The 21,196-nt window shown below is 36.3% G+C and overlaps 2 protein-coding genes across 3 annotated transcripts in view; one reads left to right on the forward strand and one right to left on the reverse strand.

The window, feature by feature from the left end:
- The window catches only part of Usp14 (ubiquitin specific peptidase 14), a 38,698-nt gene extending 36,998 nt beyond the window's left edge, over positions 1–1,700 (forward strand). For both annotated transcript variants that reach the window (XM_052156096.1, XM_052156097.1), the window contains 2 exons: positions 13–120; positions 1,020–1,700. In XM_052156096.1, coding sequence (XP_052012056.1) covers positions 13–120; positions 1,020–1,171 — 260 coding nt within the window. In that variant the 3' untranslated portion in view covers positions 1,172–1,700. The remainder of the gene's footprint in view (positions 1–12; positions 121–1,019) is intronic.
- Positions 1,701–3,461: 1,761 nt separating this feature from the next.
- Thoc1 (THO complex subunit 1) overlaps positions 3,462–21,196 on the reverse strand; it is a 38,702-nt gene continuing 20,967 nt past the window's right edge. The window contains 12 exon segments of the mRNA XM_052156095.1: positions 3,462–3,866; positions 4,292–4,367; positions 4,961–5,108; positions 7,136–7,219; positions 9,638–9,703; positions 10,229–10,265; positions 10,268–10,323; positions 10,678–10,748; positions 10,841–10,891; positions 11,089–11,155; positions 12,988–13,088; positions 20,043–20,174. Coding sequence (XP_052012055.1) covers positions 3,571–3,866; positions 4,292–4,367; positions 4,961–5,108; positions 7,136–7,219; positions 9,638–9,703; positions 10,229–10,265; positions 10,268–10,323; positions 10,678–10,748; positions 10,841–10,891; positions 11,089–11,155; positions 12,988–13,088; positions 20,043–20,174 — 1,185 coding nt within the window. The 3' untranslated portion in view covers positions 3,462–3,570.

Genomic DNA, 21,196 nt, shown 5'->3' on the forward strand with positions numbered 1-21,196 from the left:
TTTCTCTTTAAGATATTGGCTCCAATAATTGTGGCTACTATGACTTACAAGCAGTGTTAACTCACCAGGGAAGATCTAGTTCTTCAGGTCATTATGTATCATGGGTGAAAAGAAAACAAGGTAAAGAGTATTATTACAGTTGATAATACTGCTACTTTATTATTACAAGCTTTGTAGCATTGTGGTTGTTTTGTTTACTTTATGCCTTTTAAAGATGAAAAAAAAACTGCCTAGTCTGTATGCAGGTGTATGTATGTGTATTGGTGCATGTATATATAGGCCAGAGGTCCATGTTGGATATCTTCCATTAGCATTTTCTTGACAGTTTCTCACTGAGCCTAGAGCTAACCTGGCTAGTCAGGGAGCCCAGGTAACTGCTGCTTTCTTTCCCTAGCCCCTCAGCACTAGGGATATAGACAGGAGCAATCACACACAGCTTTTGCCTGGAGATCAAAACTCAGGTTCTCCCTAATCCGTTCTCAATGTTAAGGTCCTCAAAGTTTGCTTATCTTTTATATCCAAATTTATAATATCAACAGTTATGGTTGAGAAAGTTAGCTTAAAACAATTTCCAAAGGGGGAAAAAATTCACAAAGTGGTATGGATTTACATTTTACCTTCCTATTGTCCAGCTTAACATGGCTGGATTCTTATATGTATATTTCTTTTTATTATTGGGATCAAGCCAAAGATCTCTTGCATACGCTAAGCAAGTACTTGGCAACCAAGGTAAATGCCTAGTTTCTTTTGTATTTGTCTGCGTTCATATTTGTATTGGCACACATCATGAAGCTGTGGAGAACTGCAGCCTGTACTGGAGACAGTGAAGGTAGAATGGCATGCATTAGAAGTAGTATTGAGATAGCTGTGATGTCATGGAACTCTTGAAATCATAGAACCTGCATGGCCCCTAGGCCACATCTGGAGAGCTGTTCATCACGTGCAGTATTGTTGCACATCAAATCAGTTCCTTTTGTACCAGAACTCTGAAAATAATGGTGTGTGTCTTCTTAATTTAGATGAATGGATCAAATTTGATGATGATAAGGTCAGCATTGTAACACCAGAAGATATTCTGCGGCTGTCTGGTGGTGGAGACTGGCACATTGCTTATGTTCTGCTTTATGGGCCTCGAAGAGTTGAAATAATGGAAGAAGAAAGTGAACAGTAATCTTCAATTTAGCTATTTATGCCTAGGTGTGAAATAAATGTTTTTTTTCCTTTGTTGTTGTTGTTGTTGTTGAACAATTCTATAATCTTGAGCTCTGAAGAGAACAAGAACAGAACCAAGCCACTTGTGCATCTATGGAAAATTACGTTTGGGTGCTACCTTGTATAAAGGTAGCTTCAAGACATTCTTTAAAATCTCATTTTTTGCATTAATATTTAGAACTTCTTGGCTGAAATCCAATTTTATCCCTTCCCTTCTCTTCCCTTTTCAGCCCAAGATTTAGCAGTGATGTTTATTGCACACCTATTTGTTGTTCTTGCATGGTTAATATCACCGTTCAGTAGCTGCCTGTCCTTTGCCTTATCTAGCCAATATTTTTCTAGGAAGGTGGAAAAGGAAGTGTTGCTCTCATTGTGTAACTCAGTGCTGCTGTCCATATCCCATCAACTGGGTGCAATCAAGTATTGTCCAGACTGACTGTTGCTGGCCTTTAATGACTTTACAATAAATTGTGATCAATAAGAACACACTTGATTATACACTTATTATTGTGTCTCTAATGTACTGTGGTTTATTATGTTAAACTTTGCATTGGTTTTTGAGTAATCATAGTGTGTAAACAAGCTCTGGTGATTTATTTTTAGAGACCGAGGATATTTAATAATGAAAAAGAGGGAATAACAACTTTTGACATCGTCTCTTTTTAGTATTAGAGCTTGGCTGAAGGGTCAGATGCATTCAATACTATACAATTTCCGCAAATGGCTACCAATCCTAAGTAGTCAAGCAGCCATTTAAAACATACTTTAGCTTGGCCAGTGTTATTTCAAAAGAAATACAAAATTGTAAAAGTGATGAATTCCTTTGAACACTGAATTCTGTGATCAGTTTCATTTTCTGTTTCTGTTTTCTTTCCCAAAGTGTCTATGAAAGTATTAGTGATTTTTAAAATAAAGGTATACATTATCAAGAGTATTGTTTATTAATAGATTAGCCAGTGTTTCAGGAACCTTAGCAAGGATGAAGTGTTGAATATTAGTGAATTGGTCTGATTTGAGTTGGTTATTAATAAAATTTTGGGAATATCATGACATCTTGGACCTTATGTTTTAATGCTCTGTAAAGTACCCAAGATTCCTATAGAATAATTAATGTGTAACACTGTAGTAGGTAAGTCAGCATTTGTAAATAATTTGCTAATTTAAACATTCCTAGCAATTGAGACTCCTCACAATGGGGAGTGAAACATGGAATGAGTAATGTACTGTGTACTATAATAGTTTATGTCATGACCCCTGGGATTTCATTGGCACCTGTGCTTACCTACTAAACCAGTGAGGTAGGTTTAGAATACGCCAAAGCCATGTTTACATGCATGCATTAAGAATTTTAAAAACTATTATGCAAAAAGCTTGGCAATAGTTTATTTGACCTAAAAAAGCATTCCATAAATAATTCTTTAAAGTAGAAATTGGATTTCCATCAGTGTTGTTTTAAATAAGGTGTTAAGTGTTTTAGAATGCATCCTTGAATGTAAGAGATGAGGCAAAAAACATTCTCCTCCCTTTCAATTCCTGAACATGCCTTAATTTGCTTAATGAAGAAGACATCTTGAGGCTAGGGTTGTGCTTATCACAGCTAGGAGATCATGGTCCAAGCAAGAACACTTAATAGTTGCCCACTAATGATCTAAACACCCACAAGAAATGCTGTATGGGAACAGAACATGAACATCTTGCCTTCAAGCCCATACTGCACATGCTGTGCTACACACAGGGTATTTTTACATCTCAAGTGAACTGACAGGAATCTCTGGGTGTTAAAGACTAGAGGAGGTCAAGTAATCTTTGTAAAGCTAAAGTAGTTGGATCTTGAGTCCACATCACATAAAGTTAGAGGCCAGCAAACATTTTCTGTTTTGGCTAGTCAGCAAATGATTTAGGTTTTGCAGACCCCGGGCTATCAGTTTGAACTCTTGTTGTTGTAAACATGTCAGAGTGCCACTTAAACCATCTGCTTTCCACCTTGAGATTAAGAGAACAATCCTAAGGTTTCATTAATGTCACCTTGTGATTTCAGAATAAATTTTATACCTGATAGCATGCAGGAAACTAATTTGGGACATGATTGTAACATACTAATTAGTACTCATTTAACTTCACTATAAAAATACTTCAAGAAAATTTAGTCTGTGATCTTGAGGTCCTTTTACTTTGGCCATTTTCCCACCCTGTTCTCCAATCCTGTTCTGTATGTGGTTTTTTGGAGCACCAGCCAACTGTACAATAGCTGTTATAAAAGTGTTTATTGTTTACCAAAACCAGTGAACCTTTTATCAAATGCTGCTTGGTAACAAAATCTTATCATTGTTCAATAAAAAAAGAAAGAAAGAAAGAAAGCTAACTGTTTGTTTCAGTGTCATTAGTTAGACATTCTGCAAGGTCACTTAATCCAGACTTGTTTAGTGCACTAATCAGGTTATCAGTTGTTGCATGAACTCCTTCTTGATCTTGCCAGGCAACAAGGAGCTGCTTGGCTCTCATCTTCATGTCTTCACTGTCACATTCAATCTGTCTAATATCAGAGTCTTTAATTTCCAGATAAGGAGCCAAAATCTTCCACTGTTCACCGAGTTTGTTGGCGAATGACTCTATCTGTTCCCCTGTTATAGGCTTATCTCGCCGAACGTCTGGACCTACAAAACAGGTTATAAATTATGTGCAAAATATAGAGATGTGCAATTAGGTTACTAGTCCCCTAACTTGAAAATTTCCATTGTCTATATACCTCTTAAGAAAACAAAAATTAAAAAATACCACAATTCCAGCAACACTCAAAGCTATTTTAATTAGAAACACTTTCCTGTAAAGGAGATACTCCCTCCAATTCCCACTAGTTAAAGGCTCTGTTGTAGAACACCTTATCTTCTTTACCTTTTAAAATTATCATTTCCAAATTCATTCTATAAAATGTATTTTAAGTGACTAATGTTTAGTTTCTCCTTTTAAGTCAAAAGATAGAGATAAAATGGTAGAACTGAGAAGCAGATCAAATTAAATAACAAAGATTCCCCAGTCTTTTCCAATTTTATAAAATAGCCAAGAAAAATTCAATTCTTACTTTCATTTTCCTTTAGTAAAGCATCATTATCTTCCTCATCTTCATCCTCACCTGTTTTTATTTCTTCAGAAGGGGGCTATAGTAAATGAAGAACAATGATGTTTAAAAGAACACTGGTTTCTGAAGATAACTGGAAATGCTTTTGTTTAGCTATGTAATTATAAGGTTGTATGATTTTGGGTAGAAGGAAGACTGAGAAGCATGAGCAGGTAGGCTTGCAAATACCTCCTAAGCTTTAGGCAGTTTTGTCTAAGGGGTAATAGAGACTGACCATGTCCATCATTAGCATACTGTTAAGAAAACAATGGAAAAGAACAGAGTAGAAAAGGCTCTGCCAGGTGATCTACTGCCACTCTAAAACCCTGCTTTTGACAAAAGACAGTAAAACACATTGGCAAAGAGGAAAATCTGATCTAGTTTACTAAAGATAGTACTTCTAACACTTTGGGTAAATTGCATGCTGCACAGAAAATTACCAGTATCTCTTGATTTCACCTTTTCTCTGTGAATGTATATTCAACATCTTCACCCTCATTCTAAAACATGGTGATCTGCAGATTACTATTTTTGTGGGAAAAAGCTAAATTGAATTCTGCTCAAATAATGATAACAGTTTTAAAGCAGATAATGTCTACTAGGGTAAGGGGAAAAATGAAGCACATCACTTACTGGAAGTTCCTTGGCTAGCTTTATCACCATGTTTTCAAGATACTCTGGCAGACTCTTAAACTGCTGGTTGGTTGGCTGGAAGAAGTGAGGGCTTCTCCGGGCTAAGAGTCTAAGAGCTCTCCATCCATAATTTGAATTATTTACAGCTCTATAAGAAGAGATGTCAGCCTTGTAATTTATAGTTACTTAGTTCCATAGTTGTTTTCATGTAATGAGTGTCACAAAATTTTATGCTCTTTTGCAAATAACAGCTCAAAGTATACTATCTTATAATTTTAAAGTCTATATATTTTGCTTTATTTTAGCAAGTCAATGGTCTTAGGTCCCTAGTCTTGGCTACTATACACTATGCATAGAAACCATTCATCCAGTTATACAGAAGAAAAGAAAGAAAAAGATAGGAAAAAAAGATAATTGTATCTATTATCTGTAATAGTACCTATAGATTATTTCATATTTCTGTTTATCATGTTAATGTCTAATCTTAAAACCTAAAATGTTTCAAAGTCTAATTTGTCTTACCTGTTGAGGTCTAAAATATTCAAATCTGGAAAAAGAATGAAATCTGCCATAAATCACTTATGGCTTCAAGTATTTTGAATAAGGGACCTATTGTATTATATAATGGCTAATCTTTAATTCACATAATATCAACCTCATTGAATTAAAAAACGGCTCAGAATGCCAAAGGAGCAAATATCCTGTAGCCACAGTAATGACATACTGGTGTCAAGAATAGAATGGGAAACCAAGAAAAAAGTACCCATGAGCTATCTTAAGCACCCGACTCCCACCACCACCAATGACAAAACTGCAGCGAGTACAAATGGATGCCACTTAGGACTTTTTTAGGATTCTTGCCCACTCTGCAAACCCCAAATGTACAGACTTGCAATCTGATTTATTAATGGTCTCTTATTAACTGTGGGATATACACAGTTAATTTTAAGTATGAGAAAAATTTTAAGCATGAGATGAGATTTTGTGCATATTTTACTTTGTTACTATATTGATAGACTTTGTAAGTCACACTAACCTCAAACTTAATCTTGCTTCAGCTTCCTGAGTGCTGGGATTATGTTTGTGCTACCGTGTGTGTGTGTGTGTGTGTGTGTGTGTCTGTGTGTGTGTATGTTTATTTTTAGGCAGGTTCTTACTGTATAGACCAGGTGCTACTGTGTGTGTGTGTGTGTGTTTATTTTTAGGCAGGTTCTTACTGTATAGACCAGGCAAAGAAATCACCTGCCTTCTGTTTTATAGGTGTTGGGATTAAAAGTGTATATATTTTTGCCTAAGCTGTATCTATTTTAGATATCTATTGTGTATATGTTTTGCCTGCATGACTGTATCATATGCATGCAGTGCCAAAGAAGGCCAGAAGAACATGTCAGATCCTCTGGAACTGGAGCTAATGATGGTTAGCCATCATGCTGATGCTGGGAATGAAACATGGATCTTCTGGAAGAGCAGGTAGTGTTCTTAACCTGAGTCATTTACCCAGCCTATATGTTTATTTTAACGATCACTCTGGTGCACAGAAAATAGAACACAAGAGGTTGGAGTATGTAAAAATTTATCACAGGGTCAAAGCTAGTTATATATTAACTGCATGCTATGCATGGATCAAAATCAATTATTTAATCTTCAGAATAGCAATGTGAAATGAGTGGTTACTATGTAGCAAATGAGAAAAGGGGCAAAGGGATTATTTGTTAGAACCAGACACCCAGCCAGTGACACTGTGAACGGTTCCACCAATATTGAGACAGATCTACTGACAGATGCTGTTGGGAGCTTAAAAAAAAAAAAGAAAAAAAAAGAGTACTGTGGGAGCTACTGCAGTGAACACAGCCTCAAGTGGATGGGCTAACAAAAATGGGAGGTGGGGGAAGACAAAAACTAAATTGGCTAGCAGGAGAGACTGTTGTGGAGAATAATAGTAGAGGTGAAGGTCAGAAGGAGGTGTGGGATGAGGGTTCTTCAATTTCAAACAGGTTATTCCATCATGTTTGAGAGCCAAAAGAAATAGACACTGAAATAAGGATGTTATAGCAATGTGAACTGCATGCATAAACTCACCTAAAAGCACTACTCTGCTGACTTAACTGTAGCATACAGAGGATTCCTAAGAAAATGTGCTGAAAATTAGCATCATTTCATTATACCATTACTTACTTATATTCACTTTCAACCATGTTTTCAGGATCTGCTTGTTCAATAGCTTCTTCAAAGAACTCCTCCAAAGTTGGCATGTATTCTCTGGTCATTGTAAAGGAAACAGTGAGGTTTATGTGTAATACTCTAAAATGGCGGCAATATGAGTTTTAACAGTATCCATATGTGGTAATTACACCTGGGACCTAAATGCAGGAACTCTAGATCTCTTTAAGAAGATAAAGACTAGCTGGGCAGTGGTGGTGCACACTTTCAATCCCAGCACTTGGGAGGCAGAGGCAGATCGATTTCTGAGTTTGAGGCCAGCCTAGTCTACAGAGTTGAGTTCCAGGACAGCCAGGGCTATACAGGGAAACCCTGTCTCAACAACAACAACAAAAAGATAAAGACTGAAAGCTCAGTTCTAAAAATGGGACAATAAAAAAGGTATAGGTATAAAAACTATTCACTCATCAGACCACGCACTATGATAGATACTCATTTTTACAAATATGTCGATAAATGAAGGTGAGCAAAGGTTGAATAGCATCTGAGATTCACCAGCAACTAAGAAAATTGCAGTTTATGCCCATATCTACTAGTAATATTTTTATTTATACTAGTAATTAAGTGAACCTAAACTAATAAGTCACACTGAGACTTTAAGGTATGTCAGAATTCATCTGTAGACATGTACTGATTAATTTCTCATTCTAGAGTCTGTCAAAATTTTTGCGATTATTACTTAAGAAATAAAGCTTAGGTAAATATGTATTTCTGATGAGTATTTTTCTTTTATTTTTAGCAATGACTGAATTTTTAAGTAATGTTTTCTGTTTTGAAGACTTTTGTCTGATACCTATTTAAGATCTGCCTATCATACCTTTATTCTTTCATATCTTTGTTTTTATGGTATGTGTTTTATAATCAACATGTAGCTAAAATATTTAAAATACCTATCAATCTGTCTTCACATCAGGATGCCTGATTTTTTGTTCATTTGAATATTATTTTTTCTTTGTGTGCCTTTGGGTTCGTTCTCTCTCTCCCTCTTACCTTTACACTCCTCATTTACTTTAGAAATTACATACTCAGCCAGGCAGTGGAGGCACATACCTTTCTCCCAGCACTTGGGAGGCAGAGAAAGGTGGATTTCTGAGTTTGAGGTCAGCATGGTCTACAGAGTGAGTTCTAGGATAGCCAGGGCTTAAAAAAAAAAAAAAAAAAAAAAAAAAAAGAAAGAAAAAAAATTACATACTCTGTTATTAAAACTCTATGAGGCTTTTATTCTGATTTTTGTTTCTGAAGCCTGCTGTTAGTTTAATTTTACTTCTCTAGGCTGTTTTCTCTTTGCAGTCATCCTTCATTTTTCACACACACAGATTTATCTATTTAAACTTATCTATTTAATATTTAAGCCCAGACATCTTAAGCCAAAGAATGTATGAATTATGCCTATCTAGTCCTGATCTTAAGCAGTGCTTCTTTCACACTACTGTGTTCTCTGCTGGGTTTTAGCTCAACTTTGTGTTGTATTGTTTCTTAACAAGTCTCCCAACTGATGGGATTACAGTAATGAGTCACCATACCTAATTATCTGGTCCTTTTTGATAGTGCCAAGTTTTTCTTGTTTTTTACTGATACTTCTTTATTTTACAGTTTTTATATGATTCTAGCTTTATTTACTTACTTATGAGTATGTATGAGTATTTTGTCTTCATGTACATCTGTGCACCACTTGGTGCCCAAGGAAGCCACTAGATCCAATTCTCTCACTCATTTTCTCCAACACACTAGAGAGAATGAGTGCTATGAATAGAACCTGGGTCCTCTGGAAGAACAGCCAGCATTATTAACCACTGAGTCATCTCTCTCTTGATTTTTTTCCCCCTAAGACAGGGTTTCTCTATATAGCTCTGGCTGTCCTGGAACTCACTCTGTAGACCAACCAGGCTGGCCTCAAACTCAGAAATCCACCTGCCTCTGCTTCCCAAGTGCTAGGATTAAAGGCATGTGCCACCACTGCCCAGCTCTCTCTTGATTCTTTATGAAACTCAGGATAGATTGTTTCCTTGACTGTAAATTTGGATGGTAATTTTTTTTTTAGGTTTTTCCCTGTGTTAATGGCTGCATCTGAAGGTTTGACCTTCAGACAGATTTTACCACCAGCCCAGGATTTCCTAGTTGACAATTTTAGCCTTGGATTCCAATTGCTGCTGGTACTAGAAATGTCAGCTGCATGACATGCTCTTGTTTTTCATGAACCCCTAGCAGAACAGACAAGCTTTCTGGTTTCCACTGCCATAGAGTTATGTCCTATTCTTATCTCCCGCTGCTTTGTGAAACTTTTATTTTCTCTAAACATTTACCAGCATTTCTAGGTGTTTTATGGTAAATCACATTCTGTCACGCCCAAAAGTTAACCACAATAAACTTTTAAGCTTTGATCATTTGATCAACCAAGAAAAGGTTTCATTATACTTTACTGAACATTGAGAAAATTAACAAAAGTTTTATACTTGCCTTGTCTCTGATTTACAGGCTTCCATATTATCAGGACACAGATTCCAGAGCCTTGTTAGCTCCTCACTACAAAATAAGGCAGACATGATTTTGTATTGATAGCATCCTCACAGTTTATCATAAAACTGCATATTTAACATAAGTAGTGGGTCTGGGGGGTCCATTTCTTAGAAACTATTCAATAACAATAAAAAATGGAGAATTAACTGAAAGGTGACAGAACTAAATGATCAGTGCCCTTTCAGTAAATATAATGAGCTGCACTGGCCCAAACAGTTATATTGTCCATGGCATAGAAAAGATGACAGCCTAGAGTCAAGGGCTTTCAAAGTAGGAGACAACAGGAAGGCTAAGTAATTACATGAATTCATATATGATAGTTTTGAGCAATGGGGTATGGTTAGTTTTAGTCACCCATATATGTGTTCAAATTCATGAAGATGTGAAAAATTGGTAAGTTCTGTCCTTTTGGTTATGGGCCTAGCCTTAACAGCTGAGCCATCTCCATAGTCCAACTTAAAGAGTTCTTATAGTAATACTTTCAAAATATAAAAATAGCAATCAAGAACATAGGAAAATGAGTGAACACACTTTCCAATCAGGATTTTCTTGTTGGATCCTTTGCCAAGAAGTCTTCTGGGGCTGCTCTCTTCCGCACCATTCTTGTGGGCTTGGTATCTGATGATCTGTGAATAAAACACACATATTCTGGGGACTGTATATGGATATATGGTAAGCATTTGCCTAATGTGCATAAGCTCATGGATTTATTTAATCCTACTTACAGCAAAACTACCAGGAGAGAGAAAGAGACAGAGACAGAGACAGACAGACTGAGAGGGAGTGAGCTACATATTGCTTTTACCCTAAAATACAGCTTCATGGTATGCTAGAATACTCATCAGACAGGAGACAAAATTACCACATTACAGGGCAAATAGACACAGTATTTTCAATAACACCAACTCATTCTGTGAATGCATGAATGTTCAATGTTCTATGAAATGTCCTGTTCATATTTCTTGTGATTATCTATTTACCTTTCTTTCACAAAACTTGGGCAACCTTCATTTTTCCATGAGTTCCAATTTTCCTCAGTGTTTAATATATGCTAGGATAAACAAAAGACATACATATCTGCATAACAATATTTTGGAATCATATTCGGTAGTAAGAAAACTAATTAGTGATTGGGATACATACCTCTACCATCTTTGAGAATCTTTCTCCATCAGGGGGATTTTCAGATAGCAGCTGTGATTAGAAAGAATATACTAAGGTTTCAATAACTTTCTGCATCATAGGAGTGGTTTGTAGGCAGAGAACCAAGAAGTGTTTGTGTTCTTGTACCTGAGCTTAACTTTATCCTTATTTTCCTATTTGGGGCTGAAACAAAGAAAATTCTAAATTTCCATTTTTTCAATCATGGGTTTGTTGCATGTTGGACTTACTTGGTAGACTGATTTTGTAGTATCTTCAATCCAGAGTGATTGCTCATCAGTTAAAACATAATTTGAACTAGGGAAAGAACAAATATGTCTGAGTTATAGCATGTGTTTTTAAGTTGAGGCTATTCACGCCACCTTAAATTAACCATACTGTGTGAAAAATTACTAAGAACAGTGACAAATATGAGAATTATTGAGAAACTTCTTACACTTCATTGTCAAGTGTTAAAATTCAAGTCATGAAAGTATAAAGGCAAATAAGACATTCAATTAACTGGTCTGACTACAGAATAATAATAAATATTTCATAAATTCAACAGATAAAAATCTGAGAAAGAATATAATACTCTATATGATACATATTCATATAGGCATGGCTACATTTTTCTTTAAAACTGACTTGAAATACAATGGAAAAGGATATTGACAAAACTCAAATTATTAACAGCTCCCATTAACTATTGCTGTGGGAACTGTCATCTTAATGTGCAGAATCATTTCATGCACGTATTAAAGAGAATACATTGATACAGTGACTTCCCCAGAGCACAAAGCTTTAATTCAATCTATGTCTGATTTTAAGCCCTTGATCTTTCTACATCACACTAAACTTTGAAATAGAAGAATAAAAAAATTACATTTTGGGTGGTGTCAGGTGCCACTTGAAGGTACTGCAGTAAGTGTTGTCACATGACTATGGATCCAGCAGGCAACAATGCCACGCTCTTTATGCAACTTATATTACACCGATTTGTGTACAAGCAACAGGGTTCTGGCTTCAGTTATGGACAAGAATAAATGGTATGCTTTTTGTTGGAGGGGCTTAGACACAATACAGATCCTGACAAGACTGTATGAAAACCTTAAACAACAGAACAGTGTGTATGGGGTATGGGGGCAGAGGTCAACCCTGAGTGTTATTCCTCAAGTGCCTTTCACTTTGTTTGTGGGAAAAGGGTGTCTTATTGAGACCTGGTACTCAGTGGCTACACTAGGCTAGGTGGCCAGCAGTTTCAGAGATTCTCCTGTCTCCACATCTGCATTATTGAGATTACAAGGTGTGTCCTGTACCTGACTATTAATATAGGTGCTGGAGAATGAATTTAGATTCTCATGTTTGTATCAATCACTTCACCAACTCAGCTGTCTTCCTAGTGCCTAGAATTCACCTTTGTTTCAAGATTTTCTTTCAGTTCTAATATCCTTGAAAGTTTATGCTATTAGAAGGTGTTATTCCCTTAGTTTACAATTTAGAATGATGCCTAGGTGAGGTAACAGAGACTGCCATGCACTAGAAATAAAAACTAGGAAAGTCTGGGATTCTGCAGGAGACTTATATTATCAAATGTATATTGACACTTTACCTAAAACAAATTATCATACATCTGAAGTTCCCAACTAGCTGTCTGGTTACTGCAGCACTACTTTTAGGCATGTAGTAGCTAGTGAGATAGCTCAGTGAGTAAAAGCTCTTGCTGTGCAAATTTGACAACCTGAATTCCATACCCAGATCCTATGATAGAAAGAGAACTGACTTTTGAAAGGTGTCCTCAGATCTCCACAGGTACACCATGGTACCCCTCCCTGTAATAGTAATTTTTAATTAAAAAATTAAATTATGCTAGGCAGTGGTGGTGCACACCTTTAATACTAGCATTGGGAAGGCAGTGGTAGACCGATCTCTGAGTTAGAGGCCAGCCTGGTCTACAGATTGAGTTATAGGATAGCCAGGGCTACAGACCCAAGCCATGTCTCCAAAACACGCCCCCCCCCCCTCAAGCAAAACAAACCAAAACACTCCCCCAAACTAAAGCCCTGTGGCCTATGGGCCTAAAACATATGAAAAATTCTTTGCAAGGTCTTCTCATTGTCACTGTTTATATACTACACATATTAACTCACCTTTTGAATTTGACCTGTCCCTTCAGATACTGAAATAAAATGAGATACTGCAACAGGATGTGTCGACGAAAGTTACTGTCACTCAGTTGTAAATCCATCAACTATTCAAAATATAAGCACACACACAAAACAACACATTAAAACCAAGTATGACTAAAAGTACAAATTATATAGTTGTAGAAATAGAAGATTCTGTTTCGTTAAAAAAAAAAATGTTGAGTGCTTACTCCTTGCTCAGCCCAAAACTAGAGCAGCAAGGGCACCACTCATTTTATAGCTCTGCAAAGAGATGGGGTTAAATAAGCAAGCAGAAACAAGAAGAAAATTATCTGTAAATTAAAAATGGGCTTTTTCTCTTTAGATTTTGGAGAACTAAATTGCATTATAACTGTATTACAGAACATGGAGCAGAGTGGACCTGAGGATCATTAATGAGGATGTTATCTAGCAATCCTACCACCTAGCTGCTTCTACTTTGAGAGTGAGTGATGGTGAAAAGGAAAGATATTCTGATAACACCATATAGAGCTCAAGGATTGTTAAAGACTTTCCACACACTTGTAGTTCTGCCTTTCTTTCTTTCTTCCTTCCCTCCTTTCTTTCTTTCTTTGACCTAGAGGAACAGTGAGAAGTTGCCTAATTCTAAATTAATGATCGGTATTTTATCAGAAAGCCCTAGTGACTGGTTTTGAGTTCAAAGTCCCAAGTTCTACTGGATCATTCTGGATTCCACCCCAATTGACATGCAAAACCCTTCTACTTTGATGTTTGTTGCATAGTCACAAGTTAGACTCAGTCATTTCAGCTCTGGAGTCTTCCTCTCACAGTCCTGTCCAGGAGGAACAATTCCAATCTTATATCCTTTCAGGGTTCACTCTGAACTGCTTCCAGGGTAGCTAATACTTCAGTCTTCCTAAGACAAACCCTTGAGCTCTCCATTCTCTGCTTATCTGAATCCTACACTGTTTATATTACAATTGAATTTTGGTTTAGTTGCTTCCTTAAGGTGTTGTGGGCCAAGAAGTATATTAACAGTATTGTGTAAATACTTACATAAGCACTTACAATATACTACCAAAAAAAAAGTAATTAGTGAGTCAGATTTGGCTAATCCATTTTCAACCACTTATTGAACACTCTTTTGTACCACAGTCAGTCCAATCTACCAAGCCTACAACTTGATTATAACAACTGCAGTCACCTTTATACCAACCCTATGGTTCTACCCAGATAGAAAGCTAAGTTGTTTGGACAGACAAATCACGTGGTTGGGCAAACACTATTTCTACTGATGCCCTAAGGGGAATATCTTTGTTTTTACTCAGCAATCTTTATTTAAAGCCACCTCTCCTATTTAAAACCGTTCCATTTTCAAAAAACACTACTTCCCCTCAGTTTCTATTTGCTTTCCAAGAGAAAAAAAGTTCATTTAATTAGAAGCCATTTAATTTCTTGCTTCCTCCCCAAAGGGAAACTTAGCTGCACTTAGGCCTGTACCAGCTTTCTCATCTGCTTCTGTTGCATCTTCCTACTCATAGAAAATCCTTTCATCTGTTTGCCTCAGTCTAACCAAGCCCCATTTGTTACCCCCTGCTTCCAGACCCTTCTACCCTCTCTTTCTTCTTCCCAGGCTACATTCTGATATTATATAGTCTCCCTGAAAGATACCTCACTATACTTTCTTCACCCTCTCCAAATGGCAAAGACGCAAAATGTGTCCTTTACCTGTTCCAATTTGGCTTTCTTACCATTTTGTATTTAAGATCACCAATGAGTATATGCTGATAGAAGTATATGTTGAGTATAAGAGTGTAAGTCTGAGCACTAGTTGCATTCTACTGGGCATGCTTGGCTTCCACGACCTCAAGCTTTCCTTCAAGTTTCCATGAACTTCAAGTCATCCCTGTTTTCTCAATCTTCTACATCCCCCACTCCTGCCCCTTTTAGTCTTCTGTTTTCCTAGTCTCCCTCTTTCCTCCTGATTAAGTCTTGGTTTTCTTCAGACTGGTTTCACACTTCTCTTTCTAATCTACACTCTCTTCTCCAGCTGATCTCATATACTGTATATACTATCTGCCACTTAAAAACTAATTTAATCCCAAATCAATACTCTTCACCCAGATCTTGTTCCAAATCTCCAGAATCATATACTTAGCTGCTCAACAACTCTATTTCATGTTCATGCTATCTGGTTCATGAATAAAACAAAACACATCTGATTTTCTCATAAGGCCAATTCTTCAGAACTGGCTAATTCACCATTCACTTGCCTAAAGCAATAGCCATTTGTCTAAGAAGCTCTAAGAAGGCATCTGGAGGAAGTAGTATATCTCAACTGCAACCCCCAGCAGCAAATCTAAAGGAATAAAGGAATAGGGGCAGAACACAAAAACAGACACCAAGCCATCTAAGAGGACTAAAAAGCTATATCAAGTCTATAGAATACTAAGAGAGGCCACCAAGTGGCAAGGGACTGATTACTAATTCTTTCTCTGTCTTTATTTCTAAGTGCCCTTTATTACATTTATCTTCTTCATTTATATCATGCTGGAAGCCAACTTTTATTGCTAGGAACATGGATTAAAAGTAGCACTCAACTAGACAGAGCAGGCTGAGATGATACTGTGTGACCATGCACACTAACTGCTTACCATATTCGGAGGGAGATGAAGCTCAGAAGACAGAACTACTTATTTAAATCTACAAGCCAGCCACTGACAGCAGAGACTAAATATCTTCAACCTTACTGTTTCTTTACAATATTTATACATTTTGTAGTTCCATGTTTCCTTTTCTATTAGATGCCAGCATTTTCATTGTGTCATGGATCAAATATTTCTTTGTAAACATTTTTGTTTCTAGAACAAAAGGCCTTTTATACTTCTTGACTTTTGCTAACTGCTTAGCTTAGGCCTCCAGCCTGCCTCATATTATTCTAAACAAGGCTCATCTTGGGCTGGAGTGATGGCTCAGTGGTTAAGAGCATTGACTGCTCTTCCAGACGTCCTGAGTTCAATTCCTAGCAACGACATGATGGCTCACAGCCATCTGTAATGAGATCTGATGCACTATTCTGGTGTGTGACTGAAGAAAGCAACAGTATACTCACATAAATAAAAATAAATCTTTTTAAAAAAATGGCTCATCTTTGGTCACTTATGCTTCCTGTCATCAATTTTCCATGAACAATGTCCATGAAATATTCTTGGTAAAGAAAATTATTTACATAATTTTCATTATGTAAACTTTCATTAATAGCATGAAACAAAAATATTTTATCTAAAATTAAATATTTCAAAAGTTTAAAAGGCACAAACAGTTCAATATTCACATATTACAACCTAGTTAATTGTTTCACATTTGTGTAAAAAATAAAAAACATATTCTGAAACTGCTGAGCCCTAACATCTTCCATATTCCTATTCCCCTCTCCTGCTATGATAACCATTCCCACATATTTGGTAATTATGAGTCTTATGCATATTCTATAGTATTAATATGTATGCAGCATCTATAAACACTATACAGATATACTCAAACTATATTGCATTTGCTGTTCTGTAATTTGTTATTTTCACAAAATACTAGGTTTGAAATTTACCCACATTAATATATGTAGCTTTAGATTCAGGGACTAAAAAAAAAAAATGTGTGTGTGTGTGTATGTATGCGTGCATGTGCACATGCATATACTATGGGAATTATATAGTGTCCTGTCATAACTTGGATTCATTCAAAAACAGTCAGACAATGTGCATATGAAAGATCATAGCCACATAAAGTAAAGCTTATTTATAAATAAGTCAGATTTGGAGACAGTTATTCCAGGTCATCCACTATGAGCTAGCTCTTTATTGAATAAATTACTGCCCTGTGTATAAAGAAGGTTTAGAAGAAAATTTTCCAATTTTTCACTTATACATCATTTTTAAATCAGTATAGCAAATCTTATGATTTCCTTGAGTGGGTATATGATTCTCTAGGATAGTGGTTCTCAACTTTCCTAATGCTGTAACCTTTTAATACAGTCCCTTACATTCTGGTGATGCCCAACCATAAAATTATTTTTGTTGCTACTTTATACTATAATTTTGTTACTGTTATGAATTTCAATGTAAATACCTGTGTTTTCCAATGGTCTTAGGCAACCCATATATACTGGCCAGTTTTGTGTGTCAACCTGACACAAGCTCAACTCATCAGAGAGAAAGGAGCCTCAGTTGAAGAAATGCCTCCATGAGATCCAGCTATCAGGCATCTTTCAAAGGAAAAGGACTCAGCCCATGCTGGGTGGTACCATCCCTGGGCTAGTGGCCCTAAGTTCTGTAAGAAAACAGGCTGAGCAAGTGGTAGAGAGCAAGCCAATAAGCAATACCCCTCTATGGCTTCTGCTTCAGCTCGTGTCTCCAGGTTCCAGCCCTGCTTGAGTTCTTGGCCTGACTTTCTCCAGTGATAGACTATGATCTGGAAATGTGAGCCAAATAAACCCTTTCCTCCCCAGCTTGTTTTTTGGTCATTGTGTTTTGTCTCAATAACAGAAACTAAGACACCTTGTGAAAGAGTCATTCGACTCCTGAAGGGGTTGTGACCGACTAAGAACTGCTGTTCTAGGAGGTACAATTAGTAATAAATGTTTTTAACTTTAACACTTAAAAGTGTTATTTAAAGTGATTGTATCAGTATTTTCTCATATATTTGTCAAAATAATTTATCTTGGACTTTTTTTTTTTTTTTAAAGCAAGGTCTTGCTATATAGCTCTGGCTCTCCTGGTTATATAGACCAGGCTGGCCTCAAACTCAGAGATTGGCCTGCCTCTGTCTTCTGAGCACACTAGACATCTAGGGCTACACAGGAAGATCTATCTATCTATCTATCTATCTATCTATCTATCTATCTATCTATCTATCTATCTGTCTGTCTGTCTGTCTGTCTATCTATATCTACATATTTAGAGAGAGAGAGAGAGATAGACAGAGGGAAAGAGAGAGAAAGTGAGAGAGAGAACTAAAACTAATAAAACCCTAAATTACATATAACCAAGCCTGAGCTCTGCAATGATTTCTTAACTTCCAGGAATGCAGAGTTGTGCTACCAAATATACCTCTTTTTAAATTATCCTCCTTGGAATTTTAATTTAATTAATTATACGGTAGCCATTCACTGTGTTTGGTACAGTATGTAATCTCTGAAATTTGCTAAGACTTCCCTTGAGATCTTATACATAAATTTGTGAATCTCTCTCTCTCTCTCTCTCTCTCTCTCTCTCTCTCTCTCTCTCTCTCTCTCTCTCACACACACACACACACACACACACACACACACACACACACACACAGAGCACTACCTCTGTTTTGTGCAGGTATTCAGATGTATTCTATCAAGTTTAGTGCTTCTGTTGTTCAATCTTCCACATGCTTTCCAATCTTTTATCCCTAATCCAGCCTTTACACATAGCTCCATCATAATTATGAAAGTACCAAGTTCATATAATTTTACACTTTTACTGTTTTAAGAAAATAGTTAGTGTATGGTGGTTCGCTCCTTTGTTATGTAGGTTTTTAAACTTTATACTTTTTCCTGCCAATTCTTTGATGTTCAAGTAGCTTTGTCTTTTAAAAAAAAGTTCTACTGTGTTTATACCTATTTCTGTTTTCCAATTTCTTGTTTCTTAAAATTTATTTATTATATGTATATGAATAATACCAGAGGAGGGCATCAGATCCCATTACAGATGGTTGTGGTTGCTAGAAACTGAACATAGGACCTCTGGAAGAGCAATTAGTTTTCTTAACTGCTGAGCCAGCTCTCCAGCCCCATAACTGTTTTTTTTTTTTTTTTTTGTTTTGTTTTGTTTTGTTTTTTTGATGATCTTTAATTAGAGTTCCCTAAACTTTGGAGTTTAAATTAAGAAGTGTTTGAATGGGAAGCTTTTCACTTGAGGTACTTATTTACTTCACTTTCTTTTTTCTAACTATGTACACCCATCTTTATCAAGTAGTTTTTGTATTTATATCAATCACGGCCCAAGAGCTCAAGTGTGAAGAAGTATTCTGACTTCTGGGGTTACCTGCTTTAGGAGATTATAGGTGGCATTATGTATGCAGTCATTGAGTAAGCAGACAGAGACAAATTTATAACTTTGTTATTCCTGAGCTGGTAACTTGCTATAAAATCATTGCTCTTGGCAGACATTGGTAATATAGGTTAAAATTCTACAACAGTCCCGGTTTCCAGTAGTATGAGGCTCTACTCTGGTCCAACAGGGAGCACACACTTGGCCTCTGTTACTTGCAGTCAACTAGTGTGGCCACCATCTGCTTTGGATATAGTCCAATGGGCCAGGGCTTCAGCTTCACTCTTATAACTTGCTATTTCCTTATTATTTATTTATTTATTTATTTATTTATTATTTTTTATTTTGTTTCTGAGACACAATTTTTCTGTGTATCCCTGGCTGTGCTGGAACTAATTCTATAGAGCAGGCTGGCCTTGAACTCAGAGACCGCCTGTTTCTGTCTCCCAAATCCTGGGATTAAAGGCATGCATCACTACCACTGGGCATAATGTGCTCTTTCTGATCAATGAAGATATTTATTTCTGGAAGCATAGCTTTATTTTTGGTGTTCTCTTTATACTTGTCATTCCTATGTTTTCAGCAAAAGGAGCAAGTCAAAACATAAATTCAATGTTCCACTTCGAACAAAACTCACTGAAATGCATAGAAAATCAACAGGAAATTTTAAAGCCCCTTATTTTTCACTATATAATAAATGAATTGCAAAATATTTTTATAAACACAAATTAAATCCTAACTTAAAATTTAAAATATATACACTTCAAAGTAATTAGGTACATTAGTTCTAAAGTAAGTCTTCTAAAGTAACATAATGAAGAAAAACTTTGTTACTTAGTCTTGTCCAAGTAAGAAACGGGAATCTCAAACTAAAACCAATCTTGGTTATAACCAAAAGTAAAAAGCAATTTTACTGAACATGAACAGATTCTGCACGTTTAGGACAAAATGCCTCATACTTAGTGAAAAGAAGCCTCATACCTTCTCACTTGTTAAAAACTTTGCAAAGTATACATGTTCTCCTCCGGTTTTCAATTCTTCCATCTTTTTCCTGGAGGCTTGAGTATCATCTAATTTATAACTTTTAAAAACAGCTAAAACTTCTTCAGAATACTGCAAAGAAGAAAAAGGAATTTCCTTTGACATTGTTATGAAAAATTCATTCAGTGATTTTCTGTACCAAATACTTTAGAATTTACTCCCCATTAATATGTATAATGTAAGGCATATTTTCAAAAAGGCATAAAAAATTCTAACAGCAACACGGGGGAGGGAAGCACTTCTGAATGAGATTTTATAATATTTAAAAGCAGGAATAAACACTATTCCTCAAGAACTATAAGACTTTTGCAGCAAACAGAAAAAGATATGTTTTGATAGCAAAATCATCTCCCTTGGGTATCTGCTCAATTCTTGTCACTGGGATAAAAAAAACTTAAGCTACAGAAATGTCTCATTTATGGCATAGTATCTATCATACCCTCCTATATAATTCACTATATCATCTCATACAAGTAGTATCTAATACAATGTAAATGCTATGAAGATACTTTTTATAAGAAATCAGTTTGCATGTAGTCAGTATAAGCACAAATTTTCCAAATATTTTCAATCTATGGATGACTGATGTCCTAGAAACTACTGATATGAAGAGCTGATTGTTTATAAAAATTTACCAGTGAATTGTTTTGCTAGGTGGTTATGATGTCATTGCACTCTAAAGACCCTGTTTATATGAACAAACTAATGCTGGTCTTGGATTTCATCAGAGAATCCTCCTACTGCAACAGCAGATGGAAGTGGCCGAAATGTTTGAGTGACAGTGGAGAGCTCAAGTCCTAAGGAGAACATATATGTCATCAGTACTGAGTGCAGAGAACGTGAAAGAAGAAGGAGCTGAAAGATGTGAAGGTTAGAGGACTAGGTGAGAAATGCAGCAAAAAGCTGCCTTCTGGATAGGATACAGCTATTGTACTCAAAGCCTCATTGCAGCTGTGGTTACCTGCACAGGAACTGTACAAGATTGGGCCTTCAGTACTTGATCATGGATTGGGGAAGAACCCTTAAGCCCCCTTCTCCCTGCAGTCTGCTGGCAGCTAATGGTTGTTGGGGAGAGCAGATCACTTTCTTCAGGG

Source organism: Apodemus sylvaticus, chromosome 13, assembly GCF_947179515.1.
Source record: "Apodemus sylvaticus chromosome 13, mApoSyl1.1, whole genome shotgun sequence".
Lineage (NCBI taxonomy): Eukaryota > Metazoa > Chordata > Mammalia > Rodentia > Muridae > Apodemus > Apodemus sylvaticus.